The sequence below is a fragment of the Macaca thibetana genome, chromosome 1 (assembly GCF_024542745.1).
Source record: "Macaca thibetana thibetana isolate TM-01 chromosome 1, ASM2454274v1, whole genome shotgun sequence".
Lineage (NCBI taxonomy): Eukaryota > Metazoa > Chordata > Mammalia > Primates > Cercopithecidae > Macaca > Macaca thibetana.
This window is the reverse complement of record NC_065578.1, coordinates 124,546,655-124,573,545: the sequence shown is the minus strand read 5'-3', so window position 1 is coordinate 124,573,545 and position 26,891 is coordinate 124,546,655. Positions and strand designations below refer to the sequence as shown.

The following is a 26,891-nucleotide window of genomic DNA, read 5'->3' as shown; positions in this document are numbered from 1 at the left end:
TTTCTTTTGTTGGTTCATTTTTTTTTCCCCTTCATTCTCCATCTTGCCTTGGAGACACTGATCAAAAACAAAAACAATCTTATTTATTTGTGTTTTTTCAAAATACTATAATTAAAGTATGATGCTCTTCCAGCTTAGTCATAACCCAAGAAAGGAACAAAATTGTTATCATACAGTGTTTCCTGAAGCCGAAAAGCAGTCCAATACTCCATCTCCCATTGCATTCTGCCTTCTAGGTTCAGTATTCTTACACTTCAACCTTCACATTTTCCAGAGCCCAAAATCCAAGTATATACCCTCTCCCTCCAATATTTTCAGCTCTTTTCATTCTACACTCAAACATGAATTATATCCCTACCTGAAAATAATATTGTTTTAAATGAGCAAGAGACATGAGACAATTCATAAAAAAGAAAAATATATATATTTTTTCTTTTAGCTTGTCTATGCTCTAGTATATATACACACAAATACACATATACACTATACTAGAGCATAGACTTACTAAAGAAAAAAATTATATATATAATTTTTTAGCTTATAAAATTATATATATAATTTTTAGTTTATAAAATTATATACATAATTTTTTAGTTTATAATACTATATATAACTTTTTAGTTTATAAAACTATGTATATTTTTTAGTTTATGAAACTATATAATTTTTTAGTTTATAAAACTATACATAATTTTTTAGTTTATAAAATTATATATTTTCAGTTTATAAAATTATATAATTTTTATTTATATATAATTATATATAATTTTAGTATAAATATATATATACATACTAGAGCATAAACTCATCATCCCTTTTGGCAAGCAATGTGGCAATAGGTATCTGAGTCCATAAAAATGAAAAACTTCCTTATTAATAAATTCACAAAAGAAGCTATACAGATAGCCAATAAACATTTGAAATCCTCACTAGAATTGAAGAAAATGTGAATGACAAAACAGCTCCAGTGGCAATGGTGCTGGCAGTCAGAGGAAAGGATACACAACTCAGAGAAACAAGAACAGTCAAAAAGCAGAAACATTTACCTATATGGTTTGCTGAGGGCATTAAATAAATGGGCAGTAATCCCAGCAGTTTGGGAAGCCAAGGCAGGAGGATCACTTGAGCTCAGGAGTTTGAGACTAGCCTGGACAACATAGTGAGATCTAATCTCTACTAAAACAGAAAAAGAAATCAAAATTTTCTGTACAATAAGCATATTTTATTTTCTTAACTGAAAAAATTAAAAACTTAATAGCAATAATTTTTAAACATTCTCTTAGTATTCTAGCAATCAGCCCTAATAGAATGGTGGGCAGAAAGAATAACAGTTAGCTGAATATATATATATGTTTTTGCCATCATCCTTCAAGAAGTATTCCTTTGAAGGTGATGTTGCCCTCCATCCAATAAGCCTAAAGATTTCCAACTTCCACAGTTCTGGACAGTGGGCACTGATGACCGTCTTTCATGAAATACTCCCTTCAATGGTCTTTCCCCATCTCCCCAGGTAATTCCTCTCATCCAGTTCTCAAGACTGTGCAGCCTTTCCAAGGACTCTTCTTTTTATGAACTTTCTCCTCGTGAGAACCCATGCTTGGTCCAACTTACTATTATCTTTTTCACACTGAGTCTCAATTCACCTTGTTCAGACCTGATTGTGCACTTCAATCCAGTCTCTACAAATGCTCACAGATATGATGCCTTCTATTGTCAACGACTTCCAGACAAACTGGCTTGTCTTCTCAATTTCTTTCCTACTGCCATTCGCTCAATCTTCATTCTATCATGCTTCAAAGGCACAAACTTTGGAATCATCATTGGCCTTGTCTTATTCTTCACATCTCATCCACTCTGTTATCTCAATAGTTGTTCTTAAGTCTGTATTATAGATCCATCTTTCATTCTCCATTCCCTGTAGGACTTCATGTACCCTCCACCTAAAATAATATCTTTCCCCGCAACTTTTCCTGAATGACCAAATTCCATTTGTCTTATGGGATCTGATGCTGATGATACTTTATTCATTCATTCCAAATTTTCTTTAAAAAAAAAAAAAAATCCATGTTAGTGCCAGATATTAGGCGAAGTATTAGGGATACAGCAGTGTCCAAAACAAGTTAGCTCGTCATCTTGGAGCTTGTATTCTACTGAAGAAAGGGAGAGACAAACAACAACAAATAAACAAGACAATTCAAGGTAATAATGGAAGATAATGTGACAGAGAGGAGGCAGGGGAGTAGGGAGGCAGAGGCAGGCAGGACGCAGCTCCAGAGTACTGCTTGAACCCTTCCTGATGCTTCGGCCAGAGCAGATCTTATCCTTTTCTGAACTCCATAGTCTTTATTTGTGCTATTAAAAAAATCATTGTTTACTGAGTTATAATTATTTGTGTGCTTGTCTAAGCTCTCCTTTTAGACTATAAACTCCTTGATGGCAAGGCTCACAACTTACACATCTTGCTATTCTTCAGCAGCATGAAGTTTGGCGCCAGATGTAGTCTTTTTTTTTTTTTTTTTTTTTTTTTTTTTTTTTTTTTTGAGGTGGAGTTTCAGTCTTTTTCCCTAGGCTGGAGTACAATGGCACTATCTCAGCTCACTACAACCTCCGCCTCCTGGATTCAAGCGATTCTCCTGCCTCAGCCTCCCAAGTAGCTGGGATTACAGGTGCCTGCCACCACAGTTGGCTAATTTTTTTGTATTTTTAGTAGAGATGGGGTTTCACCGTGTTGGCCAGGATGGTCTCGATCTCTTGACCTCATGATCCACCCGCCTCAGCCTCCAAAAGTGCTGGGATTACAGGCGTGAGCCACCGCGCCCGGCCATGCCAGATGTATTCTACAGTTTCAATAAATGTTTGTTGAATACATAAGTGAGTGCCTATATCATTGCAACAGCCTCTTCTTAGCTGTCCCCCTGCTTCTTGTCCAGTCCCCATTCAATCACTTATGAATTTTGCAAAACACTGTTTGCACTTTTTCACCTCCCTCTGTTCAAGACCTCTCAGTGACACTTTATGCTTTCCTACATGCCACATCAAGTTTTAACTGATCAGAATCTCTATAATCTCTCTCTCTAATTACAATTTACCACTAGTTCCTGTAGAAATCTTTCAGAAGCCATAAATTGGTCATCTAATTGTCTTTTAACTTTTAACCCTCACCTTAATCATTTAAATTCTATCCTATTAAGTCTACAGGGACATTGTTGGGATTGAATTCACTCATTCATTCATTTTATTTGAACATATTTATTAAGCACTGGTCATGTGCCAGGCACCATGGGGTACACTGGACATGCCTGAGTGAATGGAACAGTCATGGTCCCTGCACTCATGTCCCTGCATAAGAGAGGTGGTCTTAAGACAGAAAAAAGTTCTGCAAAGGGCTATTCAAAGGCAAGTTGTTAGTAGTATTATTACTTCCAGCTCCGTGCCTCTGCTCTTGTGGTCACCCTCCCTGAAATGTTTTTTTAATTTCCTCTCTACTTCCTCAATTATACCTATCCTTCAAGCCTTAGACTAAATCTGACCACTAGAAATCTCACACTGATCTTTTAACTATTACATCATTCATAGCCTGCACCATACAGATTAATTCTTTAATATTACTAGCTAATATTACTCATAATTGTTCTCAGCATTATTTCCCCAAACAAGTAGATAAAAAGCCACTGAAGAGAAGGAATAATTTTTATACCCTAATACTCCAAGTGTCCTTGAGTAAATTACTTAACTTCTGTGACCTCAGTATCTGCCTGTATAAAATGTTATTATAATTCACAGTTATTGTAAAGAATTAAAAAGAAATAGAGCTAGTGTGCAGAAGTTACAAAGTATGCCTATAAGTCAATGAGTAAAAGGCAATCTCTTTTCTTAAAAAATAAAAAGGAAAAGACATAAAAGAAGATATTTTCAAAGCCAGTAAAAAAGATATTGGCTCAACCTCATCAGGTATCAGATAATTGCAAATTAAATCATGTTGAGAACCACTCATACCTATCAAATGTCTGAAATTTGCAAGTAATAATGTCAAGTGTGTGCAAAGATGTAGAGCAACTAGAACTCTCACACTAGTAGTAGGAAAATAATTGATATAGTAATCATTTAGGAGAACTGTAGGACAATCTCTCTAAAGCTAAACATATGCAAACTCCATAGCTAAGTAACTCCAGCCTAGGCAGATAACCCAACAGAAATGCACCAAAAGGCATATTGAAAAATATTCATTGCAGCATGGTTTGTTACACCCCAAAGGAGAAGACAATCCAAAGATCTATTAACTGAAAATGGACAACAACAAATTGTGCTATAATCATACAATGCACTATTATACAGCAATGAGACTGAAAGAATTAAAGCCATATGCCACAACATAGAAGAACTTCACAAACATAATGTTGACAAAATTAAGCCAGACACAAAGACCTTCATACTAAGTGGCTGCATTTACATAAAGCTCAAAAACAACAACCAAAAACAACACTAATCTATGGCATTAGAAGTCAGGATAATGGTACCACAAGGGAGGAGGGAGCGGGTAGAACATGGGGACTTTCAGGGTCTTGATTAATGTTCTATTTCTTGATTTGGGCAGTGGTTACATGGAGGTGTTTACTTTGTAATAATTCATCATTATACACTTATGACCTGAATATTCTTCAATAAGAAAATGTGTTTAAAAGGGGATAAGTGGAACAATATATATGAAAGTGCCCAGCAAACCACCTGGCATTAGTAGGTGCTCAATATGTATCTATTTACTATTTAACATTGAACCTGGAATAGTACCAAATATGAGAGACACTTTATTCATCTATTAACTTAACAATTGACCACCTACTAAACTATGTATACAGGGTATATGGTGAGTAACAAAACAGACAATTCATAATAGCTTTCACCAAGTCACATATTGAAGTCAGATCCTTAATTTTGTTATGTACATTGAATAAAACCCCCTCATTCATGTGCTCAATTTTTGCCAAAACTATAAGAAATACACATGTGAAACTCACCACTTCTTCGGCTGTCAAAATGCTGTTGAGAACTTTGTCCATTTTATCATGTGGTACCCACCTTTATAAAGTCCCCCATGAGATATTCTTTTTAGAATTCAGTTCTGAGAAATGCTCTCTTTTGCCACAAAAAAACTTAGTTATCTTACTTTCTGATTGTGAAGGCCATGTAACTGATGGTGTTTTCCTTTGAGAATTGCTGTCAGAAATCCCTGAACCAAGATTGAAGAGCAATAACAGCAATTGTGTTGACCCTCATGGTCAACAAATTTGAATTTTCCTTTTTCTTAGTTTTAATTTTCTACTTTTTTTATGTAACCACTTTACTGTGTATGATAAGCTGCTTCAAATCCATATGAAGAGGCTGTAAATAAATATACTGAAAAGGGAAAAATTAAGTCTCTCTCAAAGACTACTTCATAAGTAGTGGATAAAGACATACTTTGGTTTATATACAGTGATCTATGTTTCTAGTTGTACAACCACTTTTAATGCCAGGAATACGTTTGTCAGAATCTAGGTTAGGAAGGTGGAAGAAAGAGCCGCAGACATTCAGACAATGGTCAGAGATATCACATACTGCAAGGAGAACCCAGGATTTTACATAAGGACCCAAATGCAGCTTCCAATAGCCACACCCACTCTGTCCTTAGGGTCAATTTGACCTCATCAGGATTTGCTATCACTAATCAATCAGTCAATAAGCAGTTAATGACCACATTGGAACAATAAACAGATAAGCACTAATGGAATCCAGACCCATTTCAAGTGTTAAGTAGTTAAGAAGAAGAACAAAATTTGATCTCTACCCCCAAGTAGTTCACAACATAATTAAGACAAGACCTGCACGTGAAACAACTGGAGAGCGCACAGCTCAGGGCATGAATAAAGCTTCATCATCCAACTCCTGCCAAATGCCTCAGTGCAGGCCTGGCTGGTCATGGCACCTATAATCAGTGTAGAAACTTTTTTTAAGGGGGGTAAAATATGGTAGTTAGAGTTGTTTATTTGTTTTTCAACAAATATTTACTACATGACTACCACCTGGTAAGCAATTTCTAGGTGTTGGGAATAAAGCGGTGAACAAAGCAGAACAAGTCTCCACCCTCGTGTTTCTACATTCTAATGGGGAAAGTAGAAAATAAACAGAGAGAAGGCGGCTCTCGTGGAGGCAGCTAGTGCGAGGCTGGGGAGCGCTGAGCCGCGCATCGTGCCCTGCGCTGCCCAGACTAGCGAACAATACAGTCAGGATGGCTAAAGGTGACCCGAAGAAACCAAAGGGCAAGATGTCTGCTTATGCCTTCTTTGTGCAGACGTGCAGAGAAGAACATAAGAAGAAAAACCCAGAGGTCCCTGTCAATTTTGCAGAATTTTCCAAGAAGTGCTCTGAGAGGTGGAAGACGATGTCCGGGAAAGAGAAATCTAAATTTGATGAAATGGCAAAGGCAGATAAAGTGCGCTATGATCGGGAAATGAAGGATTATGGACCAGCTAAGGGAGGCAAGAAGAAGAAGGATCCTAATGCTCCCAAAAGGCCACCGTCTGGATTCTTCCTGTTCTGTTCAGAATTCCGTCCCAAGATCAAATCCACAAACCCCGGCATCTCTATTGGAGATGTGGCAAAAAAGCTGGGTGAGATGTGGAATAATTTAAATGACAGTGAAAAGCAGCCTTATACATCACTAAGGCAGCAAAGCTGAAGGAGAAGTATGAGAAGGATGTTGCTGACTATAAGTCAAAAGGAAAGTTTGATGGTGCAAAGGGTCCTGCTAAAGTTGCCCGGAAAAAGGTGGAAGAGGAAGATGAAGAAGAGGAGGAGGAAGAAGAGGAGGAGGAGGAGGAGGAGGAGGAGGAGGAGGAGGAGGAGGAGGAGGAGGAGGATGAATAAAGAAACTGTTTATCTGTCTCCTTGTGAATACTTAGAGTAGGGGAGCGCCGTAATTGACTCATCTCTTACTTGAGAAGTGTCTGTTGCCCTCATTAGGTTTAATTACAAAATTTGATCACGATCATATTGTAGTCTCTCAAAGTGCTCTAGAAATTGTCATTGGTTTACATGAAGTGGCCATGGGTGTCCGGAGCACCCTGAAACTGTATCAAAGTTGTACATATTTCCAAACATTTTTAAAATGAAAAGGCCCTCTTCGTGTTCTCCTCACTCTGTGCACTTTGCTGTGGGTGTGACAAGGCATTTAAAGATGCTTCTGGCTTTTGTTTTTTAATTTGTAAGGTGGTGTCAACTATGGTTATTGGCTAGAAATTCTGAGTTTTCAACTGTATATATCTATAGTTTGTAAAAAGAACAAAACAACCGAGACAAACTCTTGATGCTCCTTGCTCGGCGTTGAGGCTGTGGGGAAGATGCCTTTTGGAGGGGCTGTAGCTCAGGGCGTGCACTGTGAGGCTGGACCTGTTGACTCTGCAGGGGCATCCATTTAGCTTCAGGTTGTCTTGTTTCTGTATATAGTGACATAGCATTCTGCTGCCATCTTAGCTGTGGACAGAGAGGTCAGCTGGCATGAGAATTTTTTTTTTAAGTGCGGTAGTTTTTAAACTGTTTGTTTTTAAACAAACTGTAGAACTCTTCATTGTCAGCAAAGCAAAGAGCCACTGCATCAATGAAAGTTCAAGAACCTCCTGTACTTAAACATGATTTGCAACGTTCTGTTATTTTTTTTTGTATGTTTAGAATGCTGAAATGTTTTTGAAGTTAAATAAACAGTATTACATTTAAAAAAAAAAAGAAAATAAACAGAGAGACAAACAACTGTATACTAACTCATGTGGGATAAATGTTAGGGAGAGTAAAAAGCAGAGTAGGAAGGTAGGGAGGGAGTCGGGGAAGTGAGAGTGTTACTGTTTAAGAGAGGATGGTCAAATGACACCTGAACAGAGACCTGCAGAAGGTGAGGAAGGAAACCATGCACTTCAGAAAAGAGCACTTCAACAGAGGAAACAGCACGTACTAAGGCCCGGAAATGGGCATGCCTGGCACATTCAAGGAACAACAAGGAGGATGGTATGGTCGGAATGTTGTGAGCAATGATGATGACAGTGGGAGAAGAGGACGTCAGCGAAATGTGGACCCAACCAAGTCACCAGGGAAGGCTCCCAGGAGAAGGTGGAGTTTGGCTAGCAGGGATGGGCCTGGTTCCCCTCAGGCCAAAAGGAACAACATTAACAAAGGCATTGAGGCAGGCAAGAGGGTGTGGTGCCCAGAGAGCCAGGAGTACAGTCAATCCTATTCCAGATATGGGCAAACAGGAGAGAAGCCTGGATGGTGAGGAGGGCCTGTGATGGAGTCTCCTAAAAACAGCCATAAACCTTATTTCTTGAGAACTTGTCAAACCACTGAGATAGCAGTTGCAACCCCAGCACTGTCCTTTCCACAGGAACCCATCCTAGGCAACATTTTAAGGAAAGAAAGTAAAAATAGAAAGAAAAGAGAATTTGAAGAAAAGACGGAATTCTTCCATCACTATCGATATATGTCTGGGTGTATATGTCATCTGAAGGGGCCAGCAGGGTTCCTGACAACATTAGGATTGTCCAGAACCTCCACAAAATATCACATGTGTTTCTTCCTGACCTTCATAAACCACTGAAGGAGAAACCAGGGAATGTTTCAGAGCCAACTCTGAGGGTGGCTGATGACACACAACTGCCCCTGAAGGGACCCCCACGAATATGGACAGGAGTTTCTTTTAGGCCTATGTCTGGGCAAGTGGAGCATGAGGATAGGGATACCTGGAGGCTGAGACAGGGAGCCTGAGGCAGACAGGAAGACTCTCAGCAGCCGTGCTTCTTTGCTGAGCCCTTTAGATCAAGCTTAAAGCTCAGGCGTTTTTGTAAAGCCATGAGAATATTCTGGTTTCCACTGGGTGAGTTGAGGCGGTTTTGAAACACAGAATCTGAAACTTGCCCAGCTGAGTTACTAGCTCTACTTGAGTAAACTGCGGGACAATAATTTTTCTCAAACAAGGGTTTAGTTAACTGTTCCTCACCATTCCCCTCACTTCTCTATGATTCTATGCCAGGCCTGGGAGTGGTGTGGAATCAGATCAAGGAGCTCCTGTGGTTTCTGGTCTCAAGAAGCATACAATCTGGCCCAGGATATGAGGTTAAACTACAGGGGAAAACCATGTGGAGACTTGTGTGCCATGTCCACCTTGGTTTTCTCTACCTCTAAAGATGGAAAAGCTTGGAAAGAAAAACACCAAACTGATAATGGTCATTGCCTCTGAGAAAAGTAAAAGGGAATCAGGAGAGACGGTAGTAGTCAAAGAAGTCTTAGATGTCATCAAGTAATGTTTCAATTTTTTCAAGGATCAGGAATGTATATATTATTTTTGTGTAAATAAAAATTACTTTGAGATCTATAATTACTTCCATGTTTTAATCATAAACAAGAAAATCATACCCTATACTGATTTGGGTCTTAAAATCCTTAACAATCATAGTTTCAGAAAAAGGTCTTGATACATAAGGAAAGTCAGTTAAATGTTAACATTCTTTGGCCACTGGGTTTATTATCTTCTTCTAAGAAAGACACAAGGGATGAGAACTTTCTGCTTTTTTCCATTTTTTGATCAAGAAAAGTTTGACTGAGCTAACCAAGAACATGTCAAGGACCTGAGAGTCCCCTGCCATGCCCCAGTTCATTCAGTTACATCCCTTCCTAATTGCGAACATGTTTAGGGGAGCCTACATTCCTGTAATTACTGGCCCCAGTGTATTTTTAAAAGCCTCATTCAGATGGAACAAATTGTTTGCATTTGGTCATGCTGAACCTCATAATAAACACAATAACTGGGATTTGCACGGTGCTTTTCTTCAGATAAGCTTAAAACACATTACAATCCAGTGTTTCCCTGAGCCACATCATATCCTTGTGACACATCCAAGAAATGGTGACCACTAGATCCCACTGCTGAGGCTCAGAGAGATTTAGTAAGATGCCTGAGGTTGCCGAGCAGGCAAAGTCCAAATGTGCACTCAGGATAGCCACCCCCAGCAGCAACTCCTCCGATCACCACGCTTCTCCTACAGACAACTTGATGCCTTCAAATGACTCTGGCAGTCTCCTCTTATATGTAATCATGGCTGTGGACACTTTCCAGGAAACTCCTCTCAGGCAGTGTCAAGACAAACCTTGACACTGAGGCGCAAAGACTATGTCACCAGAAGAGTGTCACCACAGAAGTCATTCTGTCACCATTGGGCATGGACTCTGGGTCAGAAAATGTCCTGCTCGTACAGGCAGTGTGGGTGGTAAAGCATGGGCCCCGGCACCAAGCAGGCCTCTCCACTGTGTGACTGTGGCAGGCTATCTCCTGGTGTGGACACACAGTAAGCGTCGCTTTCCCTTCTCGTAGCAAGAACTGGATGTATTCATTTTCAGTCTACTTGGCTTTTATTTTCCCTGATAGAAACTAATAAATTTTTAGGTAAAAGAATGAAAGAAAAGATCAAACTGAATGGAGACTTCAAGTCTGGAACGAATGGGGTGGGAGTAGAGAGGGGGAAGAGACAGAGGTAAGAAAAGGCACATGAAGAAAGGGACAATGAGAAACAGAAAGAGATTGAAACGTTGAAAGGGGGGAAGACAAAAGGAAGACAGAAAAGAGAACAGAGACCACCAGAAAATGAGAAAGAGCGGAGAAAAGCAAGAAGGCCCGGGAATCAGATAAGCCAAACTCAGGAGAGAAGGGCAGCAGACCAGGTGTGTCAGCAATAGCAGCCCGGAGACCACAGGCAAAACCCAGAAGCTGCAGGTCTGGCTGCCAAAGACGATTTACCAAGAGGGTGGGGAGACATTTGCACAAGGATAATTCCTCTCAAAAGCAAGGCTTTTCAAAGCAAGAATTATAATTATCTCTATTACTCTTATTAATCACCCTGACGGCAACTAATGACCACAGGGAGCCCGTTCATCAGGCTCCTGCCCTTTAGACACACAGGGCAGTCAACTCCTCCAGGGTCACCCAGGGTGGGTGGCGTGCAAGCTGGGGAGAAAGACCTCCCTCCTCCTCCTGCAGTAGTCAGCCATGCCTGGGGCTGTCTGAATACGGGCATGAAAGGGTTTCCTACACAAATTCAAAAATAATGAAATATTATTGAGTCAAGTATCCGGAATACTTCCTCACAGAAACTATTTTGTTTTGTTTTGTTTTGTTTTGAATAAATAATACACTTTAGACACTCTAGAAAAAATAAACTCCCCAGGGCCATGGGGATGTTTAGGACAGAAACTGAAGAGATTTTATATTTTTATTACAGACATCAGGAAAAGCTAAAAATGTCTTTATTACATACAATTTTAGAAGTCATGGAGGAGACTTAAAAACAAACAAACCAAATTAGATGTAAACAGATTTAGAATCCAGGCTTGTGTTGCTTTGGGAAACAGCAGTAGCCTACGGCCTCAGTATCCCCACGCAGGAAAGGTGTCTCCTTGTGGAGCTCTTCTCAAAATCAGGGTGAGCAACAAAAAAAAAGGGGTTCCATGCTCCTCAGGAAATACATTTGCCTGTATTCACTTATCTGATTTGACAGCTCTTCAATCTGTTTGTCATATCCACAGGCTATTAAAGATGTCTCCAATACTGCTTACTTCATAGCCATTAACAAGATTATAGAACTAGCTATCTCAGAGAATCCTACAGAATGCCTGCAGTAAAGGTGGGTGGAGGGGGAGCGGTGGGAGGGAGAGCATCAGGAAGAGTAGCTAACGGGTGCTGGGCTTATTATCTTGGTGGTGGGTTGCTCTGTGCAACCAACCACCATGGCAGACGTTTACCTATGTAACAAACCTGCACATCCTGCACATGTACCTCAGAACTTAAAATAAAAATTGATAAATTTTTTAAAAGGTGAGTGGGAATTATTTTTAGTATCATAAAGGATTATGTTAGAGTGCATCCACCTATACATAATTTCTTCAGAAACAAAGAAACTATTTATAAGCTGGTGAAATTGAAAATGGTTTTTAATTTTCAAGAAGTGACGTTTCAACAGACCACCAACTCTGCAGCCCACAGATCCTCTCCTGTGTCCAACATTTGCTGCTATCACCACTGAATAAGAAAAGTTGTTATCTCTCGGCCGGGCACAGTGGCTCACGCCTGTAATCCCAGCACTTTGGGAGGCCGAGGTGGGCAGATCACGAGGTCAGGAGATCGAGACCATCCTGGCTAACACGTTGAAACCCCGTCTCTACTAAAAATACAAAAAAAGTAGCCAGGTGTGTGCCTGTAGTCCCAGCTACTGGGGAGGCTGAGTCAGGAGAATGGCGTGAACCCAGGAGGCGGAGCTTGCAGGGAGCCAAGATCGCGCCACTGCACTCCAGCCTGGGCAACAGAGCGAGACTCCGTCTCAAAAAAAAAAAAAAAGAAAAAAGTTGTTATCGCTCACACAGGGCAAACATCTTATGCTTTGACAGCTTTGACAGCAGATAGACACAGGGAGACGGGTCATGAGGCACAGAACCACCCGCCAAAGGAACAGGCCAGGTGAGGATTAAGACAGACCCACATTTGTGTTTTACATCACAGTATAGCAAGCATCTAATGCAACTGGGCACTTCAGCCTCAACATATCCAAATAAAATGTGCAATTGCAGACAGTGAAAGCGATCTTGTTCATGACTAAAATGGCTCAGGTTAAGAACTCACTTATTTTACTTGCAGGAGATGAGGCCACTCTTGGTTCACAAGGTTTTTCTTGAGAGTACTTCAGCACACTGTCAAGACATCCTGGTGGTACTGTGGCCCCACAGGGATGTGAGAAGTAGCTGTCCCTCAGGACCCAGGCTGTAGACACAGAACAAATGCAAAATAGGGGTGGCATTCAAGGAAATGCTGAGTTTAAAAGCCCCGCTGAGAGGGGAAACAGGTGGAAGGGGGTTTGGTTGGCAATCAGTCAGTCCATTATACACCAAGGGTGTTGTCTGCAAAAGATGGCAGGTTAAAAGCTGTTATTAAAATCCCTGTATAAGCACCAGGATCCCCAAGCCCAGTATTCCATAAGCTCTCAGGCCTGAGTCCTCCGTTTCTCTTGGCAATCTAGGTAAGTTCTTCAAAAAAATTCTATTTGTGTTTTTATAAATGTTTTCCTTTCTTAGTATTCTTATGTAGACAATCAGATTGCACAGGTATAGCTTTGGCTTTCTGGAAAATTCTATGAAATTTCTAACACTGACAAGTTGTAATCAGAATGACAGGAGCAATATCCTAGTGGACTTTGCCCATGTTTTAAAAATACTGCTCTATCATCTTCAAAAATGGCATCATCTAAGAGGAGCTCCTGTCTTAGTCCCTAGCCACTGCTATGTGTAAATTATGAGACTGTACTGAGATAACTGCATCTCCTCCTCCAAGCTTTGAATTCCTTGAGGAAATATTTCTTATTCATCTCCCAGAACACAACACAGCATTGGCACAAAGGAAATTAAGAAATACTTGCTGAGTCAGTTAATGCATTATTATTGCCATTGCAAAACTTTCTAGCTGCAAAGGATCCCAGAGATCAGGTGGCCAGTAGTTCTTGCGGCTGCAAAGGAATCAGTGGGGAGCTTTTTAAATGCAGAGTCTAGGACTCTACCCCAGACCTATTGGGCCACTCTCGCTGGAGGTGGGGCCTGGAGTCTTTATTTCTTTAAAGTTCCCCCTGATAACTCTACAGTACAGCGAAGTTTGGGAACCACAGACCTAATCCAACACCACTCAAATCAGGGTTCACTCATTTGTTTCTGCACCCATTCACCAGGTGTTTATTGAACTTCTACTATATTTGAAGCACTAGCATAAACAAAAAATAGATAAGACACGGTCCTGGCCCTCAAAAAACAATCTCTAAAGGAGTCAGATAAGAAACAATCCAATAAATCAGATCTTTACACTGTAATTTACCTCCAAGAGATGAAGAAAGAAGGGATGATAGAGATTCAGGAAAATTAAACAAGGTAGGTATTCCTTGGTGCATTCCAGGTGCACTCCAGTTGGCAAAACAAGATGCCTCCCTATCTTCTGAGGAGCAGCATCAGTATCATCGATGTTTTCCACAAGCACGCAGAGAGTGATGGAGACTGCTAGAGGCTGAACAAGACAAAACTCAAGACACTTCTCAGGCAAGAGTTTGGAATGGCCTTGGAGGTAAGAAGGACAGGGACTCACTCCTTGCACATTTACTCTGTTACTTGGAACTGTCTTCTTGGCTCCAGTGACACTACCCTCTCCTAGGTTTCCTCTTATGTCTCCAGCTGTCTCCTCTCAGTCATTTCAAGTTCCTCTTCCTCTGCCCATCACTTAAGGGTTGATATGTTCTGGAATTCTCTTCTCACTCTATGCATGTCTCCTGGGGATTTCATAGACTCTCACTGCCTCAACCACTGTATGCTGAAACCACTCTCTGTATGCTGAAACTTTCAGTCACCTCATCAACCATCTCTCTCTCCTGTGCTTCAGACCCGTGGAGAATCTCCATTAGATATGGCACAAGCATTTCAAATTCAACTTGTGCAAACCTCGTCTTCCTTTTACGTCCTATATCTAAACAAATACAGCAGCACTACCCATTCATTTGTCCAAGTCAAGAACTTGGGTGCTAGCCTTGACAGCTCCATCTATTTTACCTCTCACATCTAATTGCATCAGCCAGCCCTCCTGATTCTGACTTCTAAATAAATATCTCTCAGACCTGGCCACTTCTCTCCTCAACCACTGCCCCTGAAGTTTTCTAGGCCACCAGTATCTCTGACTTGAATTATTGCAATAACCTCCTAATTGGTCTCTTCCCCCTCTATTCTTGTCCTTCCCTATCAACATTATCCACAATCTATTACTTACATGCAGCCAAAGTGACCCTATTTAGGTGTTTGTCATACAGGCTCCCATTTCACCCCTGTGGCACTTATCACAGTGTGTTATAATTACTTGTTTACTTGTCTGTGAAGGCAGAGACCATGTCCTTTTGTGCTTTTATTTGTTTCTTTGGCATCTGGAATCATTCCTGTTATATATTTATTAATTCATTTATTCAACTGATATTTACTTAGCATCACATACATGCCAGATATCTCTGTAGGCTCTGGGAAGAGTAGCCCACAAAATAGACATGGTTCCTGCCTTCAAAAAACTTATAGACAATAAACCAAATAAACATAACAATGTATAGTTAAAAACACTATGGCTGGGCATGGTGGCTCATGCCTGTAATCCCAGCACTTTGGGACGCCAAAGCGGGCAGATCACTTGAGGTCAGGATTTGGAGACCAGCCTGGCCAACATGGTGAAACCCCATCTCTACTAAAAATACAAAAATCAGCCAGGCGTGGTGACACGTGCCTGTAGTCCCAGTTACTCTGGAGGCTGAGGTAGGAGAATCGCCTGAACCTGGGAGATGGAGGTTGCAGTGAGCCAAGATTGCACCACTGCATTCCAGCCTGGGCAACAGAGCGAGACTCCATCTGAAAAAATTAAAAAACAGAAAAAAAAACAAAACCAATAATAAGAGTTATGTTCTGTTGGGAAGTCAGAGGAGATTCTTTAAGGACATTACATTTAAGTCAAGACTTGAAAGATGTGTAGGAGTTGACTAGATGAAGAATAGGAAGTGTTCCAGGAAAAAAAGGAATACAAATAAAGTCCTTGAGTAAGGAAATAGCTTTTGTGCTCAAGGAACTAGAAGTTCAGTGTGGCTGGGCAGAAAGAATGTCAGGAGATGAAAGTGGAGAGCCAGGCAGGGACTAAATCAGACAGAGCTTTTTCAACCATGTTAAGTAATTTAGATACTTTCCCCAAATGCAATAGGAAGGCATTAAAGAGTTCTGAGCAGAGGAATAACTAAATCTAAATCACAAATTTTTAAATTCACTTAGTGTTTGGATGGGCAAATTTTTAAATTCACTTTGTATTTGGATGGGCAAAAGAAGAAGCAAAGAAACCACTTAGAACACTACTGCAGAGCCAGGCACAGTGGCTTGCACCTGTAATTCCAGCTACTTGGGAAGCTAGGGCAAAAGGATCACTTGAGCCCAGGAGTTTGAGACTATAGTGGGCTGTGATCATGCCACTGCACTCCAGTCTGGGTGACAGAGTAAGACCCTGACTCAAAAAAAAAAAAAAAAAAAAGGGCTACTGCAACAGTATTGGCAAAAGATGATGGTAGCTTGGATTGAGGGAGTCCAAACAATGGAGAAGGAAAGAAGTAGATGGGTTGATAATATATTCTGGAGGTAGAAACAAAAGGCTTTATTATGGACTGGACTGTAGGGGTAAATGAGAGGAAAGAATCAAATACAGCTATCAAGCTTCTGGCTTGACAAACTGGAAGGATGGTGGTGCCATTTACTGAGATGGGGTGGACTTGATGAGAAATAGACATAAGAAGAAAATCAAGAGTTGGACATGTTGCATTTATTCTACCTGTGATATATCACAGAAAAGATGTCACCAAAGCAGTTAGACATACATGTCTGGAACTCAGAAGAGAGATCTGGCTTGCACAAAGACAAAAATCTGATTATCATCTGCTAATTAATGGTATGAAGCTATGGGAATAGATGAGAATGTAAAAACATAGGATAGGAAAAGTGTCCTATACTAAACCCTGAGTAACTCCAACATTTAGAGGCTAAGTAGAAAAGGAGAAACAGCCGGGCGCGGTGGCTCAAGCCTGTAATCCCAGCACTTTGGGAGGCCGAGACGGGCGGATCACTAGGTCAGGAAATCGAGACAATCCTGGCTAACACGGTGAAACCCCGTCTCTACTAAAAAATACAAAAAACTAGCCGGGAGAAGTGGCGGGTGCCTCTAGTCCCAGCTACTCGGGAAGCTGACGCAGGAGAATGGCTAAACCCGGGAGGCGGAGTTTGCAGTGAGCTGAGATCCGGTCACTGCACTCCAGCCTGGGCGACAGAGCGAGACTCCGTCTCAAAAAAAAAAAAGAAAAGAAAAGAAAAGGAGAAACAAGGATAGAAAATGGAAACATGGGGCCAAAGATATAGAATGAAAACCAGGAGAGTGGGATGTCACGAAATACAAGATAAGAAAATGTTTCCAAAGGAAGGATTAGTCAGTTGTGTCAACTGAGGCTTAGAAGTCAAGTAAAGAAAAGATTGTGTCCACTGTATTTGGTAAAACGGAAACCACTTGGTATGGTGGTGAATATGGATGCCAGAATAGCACATAAAGAGTAAAGAATAAAGAGTAAAAAGTAATAAAGAGTAAAGAAGAGAATAAAGAGTAAAGAAGTGGAGAATAAAGAGTAAAGAAGTGGAGAATAAAGAGTAAAGAAGTGGAGAATAAAGAGTAAAGAAGTGGAGACATTTACAGATAACTCTTTCAAGAAGCTTGGCAATAAATGGTGAGAAGAGATATTGGGTGGTAGAAAGAAAGAGACATGAGATGTGAGAATGTGGTGCACAGGAAATTTTTTTCTTTTTTTTTTTTTTTTTTTTTTTTTTTTTGAGATGGAGTCTTGCTCTGTCACCCAGGCTGGAGTGTAGTGGCATGATCTCCGTTCACTGCAACTTCTGCCTCCCGGGTTCAAGCAATTCTCCTGCCTCAGCCTCCTGAGTAGCTGGAATTACAGGCACCTGCGGCCATGCCTGGTTAATTTTTTAGGAGATATGGGGTTTCACCATGTCGGCCAGGCTAGTCTTGAACTCCTGACCTCAGGTGATCTGCCCGCCTCCACAGCCTCCCAAAGTGCTAGGATTACAGGCCTGAATTGCTGCTCCCGGCCCACAGGAAATTCTTTAAAGTATGATAGCTAATAAAGCATACTCCTTCTCTGTCCAGAATGATCCAGTGGAGACTAAAGCATCAAAAAGTCAAGAGAAAGAGAAATTATCAGAAGTAACTCAGTCTTTTATAAAGTAAATGGCATGAACTCCAGGGCACAAACAGATGGATTTGCTTTGGATAGAAAGAGAAAAATTTCCTCTACTGCTTCAGGAAAGAGTACGCATTAAAGAAAGTTTGTTCCTTTGCTTGGATAAATGAGAGAGTTCTAGTTTGATGACTTAGATTTCATTATAAACCAGAGTCATCATTGAGAGTTGAGGGGAAAAAGGATGTGTTAGTGGTTAATAAATATGTAATAAAACAATGCTATATTTTATTCATACTAGGAATATACATTTCAGTTACTCTGATCTCAAAATATAAAAATATATATAATATTGCCATAGAAAATAATATCCAGTAAAATAGCTATAAAAAGAACTAGAAAACAGAACTCTTAAATGTCCCCTAAGGAATTTTCTTGGTAACAAAGAAAACATAAGAGAAGGAAAAAATAACAAATGATTCATAAACTACTTTCTTGATTTTTTTCCCACAGAAAACAAATAAGTCTGAGACAACAGAAAAAGTCCTCCAACAGCTGGATCAAGATGGTCACGAAACAGTTGATTTCAGTGAATTCATTTTGCTGGTGTTTACAGTGACAAAAGCCTATTATGCATGCATTAAAAATAAATAAATAAATAAATAAATAAATAACCCTTCTCTGTCCTGAATCAAAGGAAATGGAGAGAAGATCTGAAATGCAAGGACAACAAGCAAAAGGACTCAAAGGCAGACAACTAAATAATGAAAAATGTCAAGGGACAGATCAGAGCCCAGAGTCCCAGGATGTTTGGAGACACAAAGTGAGAGACCAAATCCTAACACCCAGTGATGATAAGAGTCATGGAGTCAGAGCTCATAACCAAGAATCACAGCATGTTAGAAGACATCAAGTGACAGACCTGAGCCCTGAACCACAAAATATTGGAAGACACGAGGTGACAGGCCAAGCCCAAATACCAAGCAATGATAGGAGGGGGCCGAGGGAGAAACCAGAGCCTAAGATACCAGGATGTTGGGAGATACCCAGTGAGAGACCAGATGCCAGCACCAAGGCATGACAGAAGGCATCAAATGAGAGACTGGAACCCAGCATCCCAGGACGTTCAAAGGCACCACATGAGAAACCAGATCCCAACACTGAGGGATAATGGGACTCACGGAATGAGAAATCAGACCTTAGAATCTCAGAATGTTGGAAGACACCAAGTCAGAGAGAAGATTACAACACTGGGACCTGAGGGGAGTCACAGACCTGAGTGGAACATTGCAGGATGTTCCACAATGTGAGGCAAAACACCTGGGCCCTGAAACCCAGGATGGTGAAAGGCTCCAAATGAGAGATTTGGTCCCAATAGCAAGGCATGACAGACGGCGTCAAGTGAGAGACCAGAGTGCAGAACCCCAGAATGTTGACAGACTTCAAATAAGACACATAAGCCCTAAACCTCAGGATTTGGGGCAACACCAAGTGAGAGACCTAAATTCTAAGATCTGTGATGTTAGAAGAAATCAAGTAAAAAACCAGGTCCCACCACTAAGGAATGATGGCAGTCTTCAAGTGAGAGATCAGAGGCAAGATTCCCAGGATGTACAGAGACACCAAGTGAGAAACCAAATCCCAACAGCAAATAGTGATGGGCAACGACAAGTGAGGGACCCAAGCCTAGAATCCCAGGACTCTGGGAGATACCAAGAGAGAGGTCATAAGTCAACACAAAGTGATTACAGAAGTGTTGAAGTGAGAGATAGGAGGCTAGAACTCCAAGGTTATCTAAGACAATCTGGTAGGGAGCAGATCTTAGAACCAAGAGTTGATAGCATCGCCAAGTAAGAATCCAGAACACAACACTAAGGGATACTGGGATGCATCAAGTGAGAGAAGACAAGATTCTAGTATCTCAGGATGTTGACAGCAAACAAGTGAGAAACCAGGATCCAGTTCCAAGCAATTATGGAAAACATCCAGTACAAGACCACAGACCGGAACCACAAGATCAGTCAGGGCAACAAGAGCAAGCTCTAAAGCCAAGAAATAATGAGATACAGCAAGTTTGTTATTAGACCACAGCACCAAGAAATGAAAAAAGAAGATACCCAATGAGAGAACTGAGTCCACAACAAGGTAATGAAGCACAACAAATTAGAAAACGAAGACCGGAGGTGAAAGATAGTGAGAGACAAGAGATGAGTGCTCAGACCTCAGCACCAATGGATGAAGAGAGACATCTAGTGAGAGAACTGAACTCATATACTCAAAATAGTGGAAGACAGCAAATTAGAGAGCAGAGACTATCTCCAAGAGAAGATGAAAGACTGGGAGTCAGTGATCAGACACCAATGCTACAGGAAAATGGGAAACACGAGATAAGGACTCAGACCGTAGTGACAAAGAATAATGAGAAATGCCAAGTGAGAGACCTGAGCCCAGAGCCCATGAATTATGAGAGACATCAAGTTAGGAAGCAGACACCAGAACCCAGAAATGATGGGAGACACCAAGTCAGAGATCTGAGCCCAGAACCCAGGAATGAAGGGAGATTTTATTTTAGGCAACAAAGATTAGCTCTAACTGAAAGTGAAAGACATCAAGTGACTGATGAAAGCCTAGAATCAAGGGATAACGAGAAAAGTCAAGTTAGAGAGCAGAGACCAGTTCCAAGGCCATATGAAAGATTCCAACATACAGACCAGATCTCCAGATCAAGGGATGAAAGAAGACAAATGAGAGACCTGAGCCCTGAGCCCAGAAATAATGGGGAACACCAAATTAGGGAGGAGAGACCAGAACCCAGGTATGATAGGAGGAGTAAAGGTAGAAAGCAGAGACCAGATCCAAGATGTGATGAGAGAAGTTAAGTTAGAGAGCAGAAACCAACTCCAAGGCAATATGAAAGGTTCCACCACAGAGACAAGATCTCCACACAAAGGGGTGATGAGAGAAGTCAAGAGGGAGACCTAAACCCTGAACCTGAGAATGATGGGAGATGTCATGTGAGAGACCTGGGCCAATAACTCAATAATGATGGGGAATACTACGTTCAACAGAAACAAGGTCCAACACAAAACCAGAGACACCAAGTGAGAGATAGAACCCCAGCACCAAGGAATGATGGGAGAAGTCAGATGAGAGACCTGAGCCCTGAACCCAGGAATGATGGAAACAGACCCAGGTTAGGGAACAGAGACCAGCTGCAGGAGAATATCGAGGATTCCAGCACAGGGACCTCATCCCCTCACCAAGGGAAAAGGAGAGATGCCAAATGAGAGACCTAAGTCCTGATCCCAGGAATGGTGTGAGATACCAGCTGAGAGACATGAGACCAGAACCCAGAAGTGATGACAGAAGTCCTGTTAGGGAGCAGAGACCAGCTGCAAGACAATATGAGAGATCCCAACATAGGATCCAGCAGCTCACACCAAGGGATGATGAGAGAAGCCAAGTGAGAGACCTGAATCCTGATCCCAGCAATGATGGGAAGCACCAAATTAAAGTGCAGAGACTAAATCCCAGGTATGATGGGAGAAGTCGGGTTAGAGAACAGAGATCAGCTCAAAGGCAAAATGAAAGATTCCAACACAGAGACCAGATCTCCACACCAAGGGATGATAAGACAAGCCAAGTGAGAGACCTGAGTCCTGAACCTGAGATTGATAGGAGATGCCATATGATAGACCTGAGCCTAGAACTTGGTGATGATGGGAAACACCACATTCAAAATCAAATACCAGCTCCAACAGAAAATCAGCAATGCCAAGTGAGATCTCAGATCTCAGCACCAAAGAATGATGGGAGAAAACAAGTGAGAGATCTGAGCCCTGGACTCAGGAATGATGGAGGACACCAAGTTAGAGAGCAGAGAACAACTACAGGAGAATATGAAGGATTCCAACATAGAGACCAGATCTTTGCACTAAGAGATGATGAGAGAAGACAAGTGGGAGATCTGAGCGTTGAGTCCAGGAATGATAGGAGATATCAAGTGAGAGACATGAGACCAGAACCCAGGCATGATTAAAGAAACCAAGAGAGAGATCTGAGTCTAGGCTCTAGGAATTATGGAAGACACCAGGTAACAGACATGAGACCAGAACCCAAGAATGATGAAAAGACAAGAGGTTAGAGAGCAAAAACCACCTTCTAAAAAGGATGAGGGTCATCTTAGGGGCAAAAATGAGAGAAACTCTGGAAAAGGCATATCTGTGAGAGAATTTGACCATGAAACAAAAGAGCAGCTAGGGAGAGAACAAGATCAAAAGTATTTTCCCAAGCAGGAGGAAGCTGAGCTTAGAGATTTAGATCCTTAAGAATTAGCATCCCCCAGAAAAAATTGGGCCAATAACTTGTGAGGTATACTTATTTCCCAAGAAGAAAGGTAACTGATTATGCTATTGTCTTCATGACCCATCTGAAACAACAAATACAGGAAATAGGCTCAATTATACAGGTTTGGAGATGTGTAAGAATCACAAGAATGGGGCAAGTTATTGCTGCTACCTAATTTGGGATCCAGAAGCAGAATATATATACCAGGATGAGGAAGGAAGATGGGAAGATTATGCTGATGACCAGCAGGATGATGTCTATCATATTTGGAAATCTGAAAAGCACACTAGATCCTCTGAGGATGAGTTCTAAAGTCACATCCAGATGCTGCAAAAAAATTTCACCTCCCCAGTTGGCTGAGCAGATTGTCTTAGGCATTCTTGGGTTTTCTTCCTCCATAAACCTTAGACTCTATCTATCATAGGTCCAATTCTTCAACTTTTGGTTTCTGGGACTCTAACAGTTTTTAGGAATGGCTTATGGTAAAAAGAAAAATTAAATGTTGTATAATATTCTTCAGTAATCTGTGAGTTTAATATCAATAAATTATAACTCTCTCCAGGCTCTTTTGAAAGACATTTCAGATTGTAAAGCCAAATTATAAACCTTATAAAAAGTACAAGAAATAGTTACTAAGCATTCATTTCCCCTTGGTCTTCTTCTAGTCTCAGATTGAAAACAGAGATAAAGCATCATTGTCATGGCCTCTAGAACAGGGCTTATCTTTCACTCATCAAACATATTTTTATCCATTCTTCAATAATATTCATACTCACGTTTACCTATTGGAGCCCACAAAAAGCAAAAACAGGTCCTGCTTTGTGCTTCTGTGAAAGATACCTCTAAAACAAAATCTCTGCAGTTAAAAGTCAAAGGAGGGACAAAATAGATTGCACAAATGCAAGCAAACAAATACAGCAGAGGTTGCAATATTAAGATCTAACCAATAAAATTCAACATAAAAGCAATAAGTGAATCCATTCTTATTGTCAAACAGTAAAATCCACCAGAAAGATAAAACTGTCATTCAATCATTCTACAGCTATTTATTGAGCAATTATTATGTGTCGGGCACTATCCTAGGTGTTGAGGATAAGCTACAAACAGGACGAAGCCTTCCCGCCATGGAGTTTACAGTTAGGGGAACAGTAATATGTCAAACATGCCCAACAATACGGGATCCAAATGAAAAGAAAATCAAGCTAGAAATACAAGGAGAGACTCACAGAAAAAATAAAAACAATAGAAGAGGGGACATATGTCTCCATCTTTAGCAGGAACATAGAAAATAAATAAGTTCATAGAAAATTTGTTGAAAATTGTTGTGAAGAACATGGGCTTTGTGGGCAAACCAACCCAGCTTGCATTTGTGGCTCCATCACACTCCTTTTATTTAGGTTGGGCATGAAATCATTTTAAATGCTAGTTTTCTCATCTGGAAAATGGAAGTGATAAAAATAATATTACCTACTGAGATAATGCATTAAATGCTTCATGCAATGCCTGCCATAAGATTACTATCAATATATGTTAGTATCTTTTTAAATATTTTTATGTAATATATATGAACTCTACCCACTTTACAAAACACACATTTTTAAGTAGCATGAAAGATTCTAAAAACTGATCATAACACAATTAAAACTTCAACAAATTCCAAAAAGCGTGCCGGGCATGGTGGCACATGCCTGCAATCCCAGCACTTTGGGAGGCTGAGGCAGGCAGATCACTTGAGGCCAGGAGTTTGAGACCAGCCTGGCCAACATGGTGAAACCCTGTACCTATTAGAAATACAAAAATTAGCCAAGATCACACGACTGCACTCCAGCCTAAGTGATGGAGCAAGACTTCATCTCAAAACAAACAACAACATTTTTTTAAATTCCAAAAGCACACATAACGCAATTAACATGCTTGATAATAATACAATAAAACTAGAAATTAATAATAGATGAATATATCAAAAATACTTGAAATTTTTAAAAGACTCCTAAATAACTCAAGTTAAAAAAGAAAGCAAAACTGCAAAAAAGACTACATTTTTAAAATAACAATTAAAAGTCACTAAATATTAAAGTCTATAGCTGCAGCCTTAAACACTTTATTTACTAAACAAGAGGGAGTAAATAAGGAATAAACTAAGTATTCAATTCAATAAGTTAGAAAACTAATACACAAAACAGACCTAAGAAAAGCAGGAAATTAGTCAGCTTTTTAAAAGAAGAAAATCTGGCTGAGCTCAGTGGCTCACACCTGTAATCCCAGCACTTTTGGAGGCTGAGGCAGGAGGATCACTTGAGGGCAAGAGTCTGAGACCAGCCTGGGCAACATGGCAAGACCCTGTCTCCATATAAATAAATAAGAAAAGAAGGAAACCTTGCCATTTGTGACAACATGGATAAAGTTAGAGAACATTACAAATACTGTATGATTCCACCTATCTGAAGTATCTAAAATAATCAAACTCATAGAGGCAGAGAATAGAATGATGGTTGCCAAGGGCTGGGAAGAGGAAACAATGAGGAATTATTTTCAATAGTTATAAAGTCTCTGTTATGCAAGATGAATAAATTATAGGGATCTAGGTACAATATAATACTTATAGTGAACAATACGGTATTGTACACTTTAAAATACATTAAAAGAACGTATCTCATGTTAAGTGTTTTTGCCAAAAATAAACCACAAAAGAACACAAAGAAATTTTTGGAGGTGATGGATATGTTCAGTGTGGTTGTGGTGATGGTAATCACGGTGTATGTATAGGTCCAAATTTATCAAGATGTATACATTAAATATGTGTGTTTTTTAATATACCAACTATACTTCAATAAAATTTGTTTAAAAGAAAAGCAGGAAAAAGAAGATTTTTTTTTAAGTAGAAATTCAAGAACTAGAAAGCAAGATATTGTGGCCAAGTGGTTAAGGCAATGGACTAAAAAATAGCCATGGAATCGATGAACAGGCCAAAGAACTCAAGACATTTAATAAACAATTAAAATAATTAACAAAGAAGAAAAGACTAGCTAGTTAGATAAGATTAGATAGATAGATAGATAGATAGATAGATAGATAGATAGATAGATAGATGATAGAAAGATACATAGATACATAGATGTCTATATATCTACAGATAGACACATAGATACCAAAAACATCTAGCTACAAGTACAGAAGAATAGACTTGTAACAATTATTCTTAGAAAGATAGAACACAAGGAAAGGAAAAAGTCTGGGGGGAAATGGATGATTTTTTTAGAAAAATTAATTCAAAAGAAGTGTAATCATAACCAATTTTAAAAAGTTGTCAAATAACTACCCTCTTACCCTTTAGGCAAGACAGTTTCACAGGTGAATGTTTTCAAATATTCACGGAACAAATCATTCCTACACTACTATTTAAACCATATCAAAGAATACAAATATCAGGAAAGATTTACGGTTTTTTTCCAAAGATAGCACAGCCCTTAACATCAAAATTCCAAAGCTCCCCAAAACTATAGATGAGTCCTACATGTAAGTATAGATGAAAACCCCCGAAAGAAATACCCAAGAGCAGTTTTTCTTTTCACTTGGATTCTATGAGGAAACACTCCGTGCTACCACATATGGTTCAATTCAGAAGATCCCAGTTCTCTAAGAGAAACCCATTCATGCAACTCATTCTGAACTCAGCAGAGGAGAAAGCCTGTACAATTAGCTCTATGGAGACATGGAATTTTAAAAATACATGTTATATGTTTTAATTTAAAATTATGAAAGCACCAGGTGTGGCTGCTCACACCTGTAATCCTAACACTTTGGGAGGCCAAAGCAGGCAGATGGCTTGAGCCCAGGAGTTCGAGAACAACCTGGGCAATATGGTGAAAACCCATCTCTACAAAAACTACAAAATTTAGCTGGGCATGGTGGCGCGAACCTGTAGTTCTAGCTACTCAGGAGGCTGAGGTGGGAAGATCACCCGAGCCTGGGAAGGTCAAGGCTGCAGTGAGCCATGGTTGCACCACTGCACTCTAGCCTGGGCAACAGAGTGAGACCCTGTCTCAAAAATAAATAAATAAAATTGTGAAAGGAGAACTCTATTTAAAATCAACAATGATAAAACATAGCACTAATTTTAAAATTAAGAAATTTCCTTCATTCCACAAATATCTATGCAGCACCTACCATGTGACAGACAATGGCAGGGCACAGGATACACAATGATGAAAGAAACAGCTTTGCAGCGACAGGCTAGTGAGGATTGCAATTAAGATTATAAACTATAAGAGTTATGCAGGAAAAGAGTGGGCACTATAAAACAGAAAAACAAGGAGAACAAAATTCAGACTGGAAAAGGGGATAAGAGAAAGCCTGCCTGAGGATGTAACATAAGAACAAGGATATGTTCTGTGTCCACAGGATTTTTCACTAATGCTGAAAAAACAGAAAAGAAAGAAATTAGGTACACAAATTAGAAAGGAAGAGGCAAAATGGTCATTGTTTAAGACACCGGTATTTCTACTGAGGACATCTAAGAGAATTGACTGAAAAGGTATGAGATCCAAAAAGTTTAGTAACATGCAGTTATAGAACAAACTTCCCTCAAAAAAGTAACTTTCTTATATACCCATAAAAACCTAATAATTAATATCAGGAAAAGATTCTGTTTATCACAATAGTAACAACAACAATATAATATGCACTTAGGAGTAATTA

General features: G+C 40.0%; 1 protein-coding gene across 1 annotated transcript; it reads left to right on the top strand.

The window, feature by feature from the left end:
* The first annotated feature begins 6,191 nt into the window (after positions 1 to 6,191).
* Positions 6,192 to 7,756, top strand: LOC126934650 (high mobility group protein B3-like). The gene is given in 2 exon segments (XM_050755400.1): positions 6,192 to 6,688; positions 6,691 to 7,756. Coding segments are annotated over 2 exon segments (636 nt in total). The 5' UTR covers positions 6,192 to 6,265; the 3' UTR covers positions 6,904 to 7,756.
* The last annotated feature ends 19,135 nt before the right edge of the window (positions 7,757 to 26,891 follow it).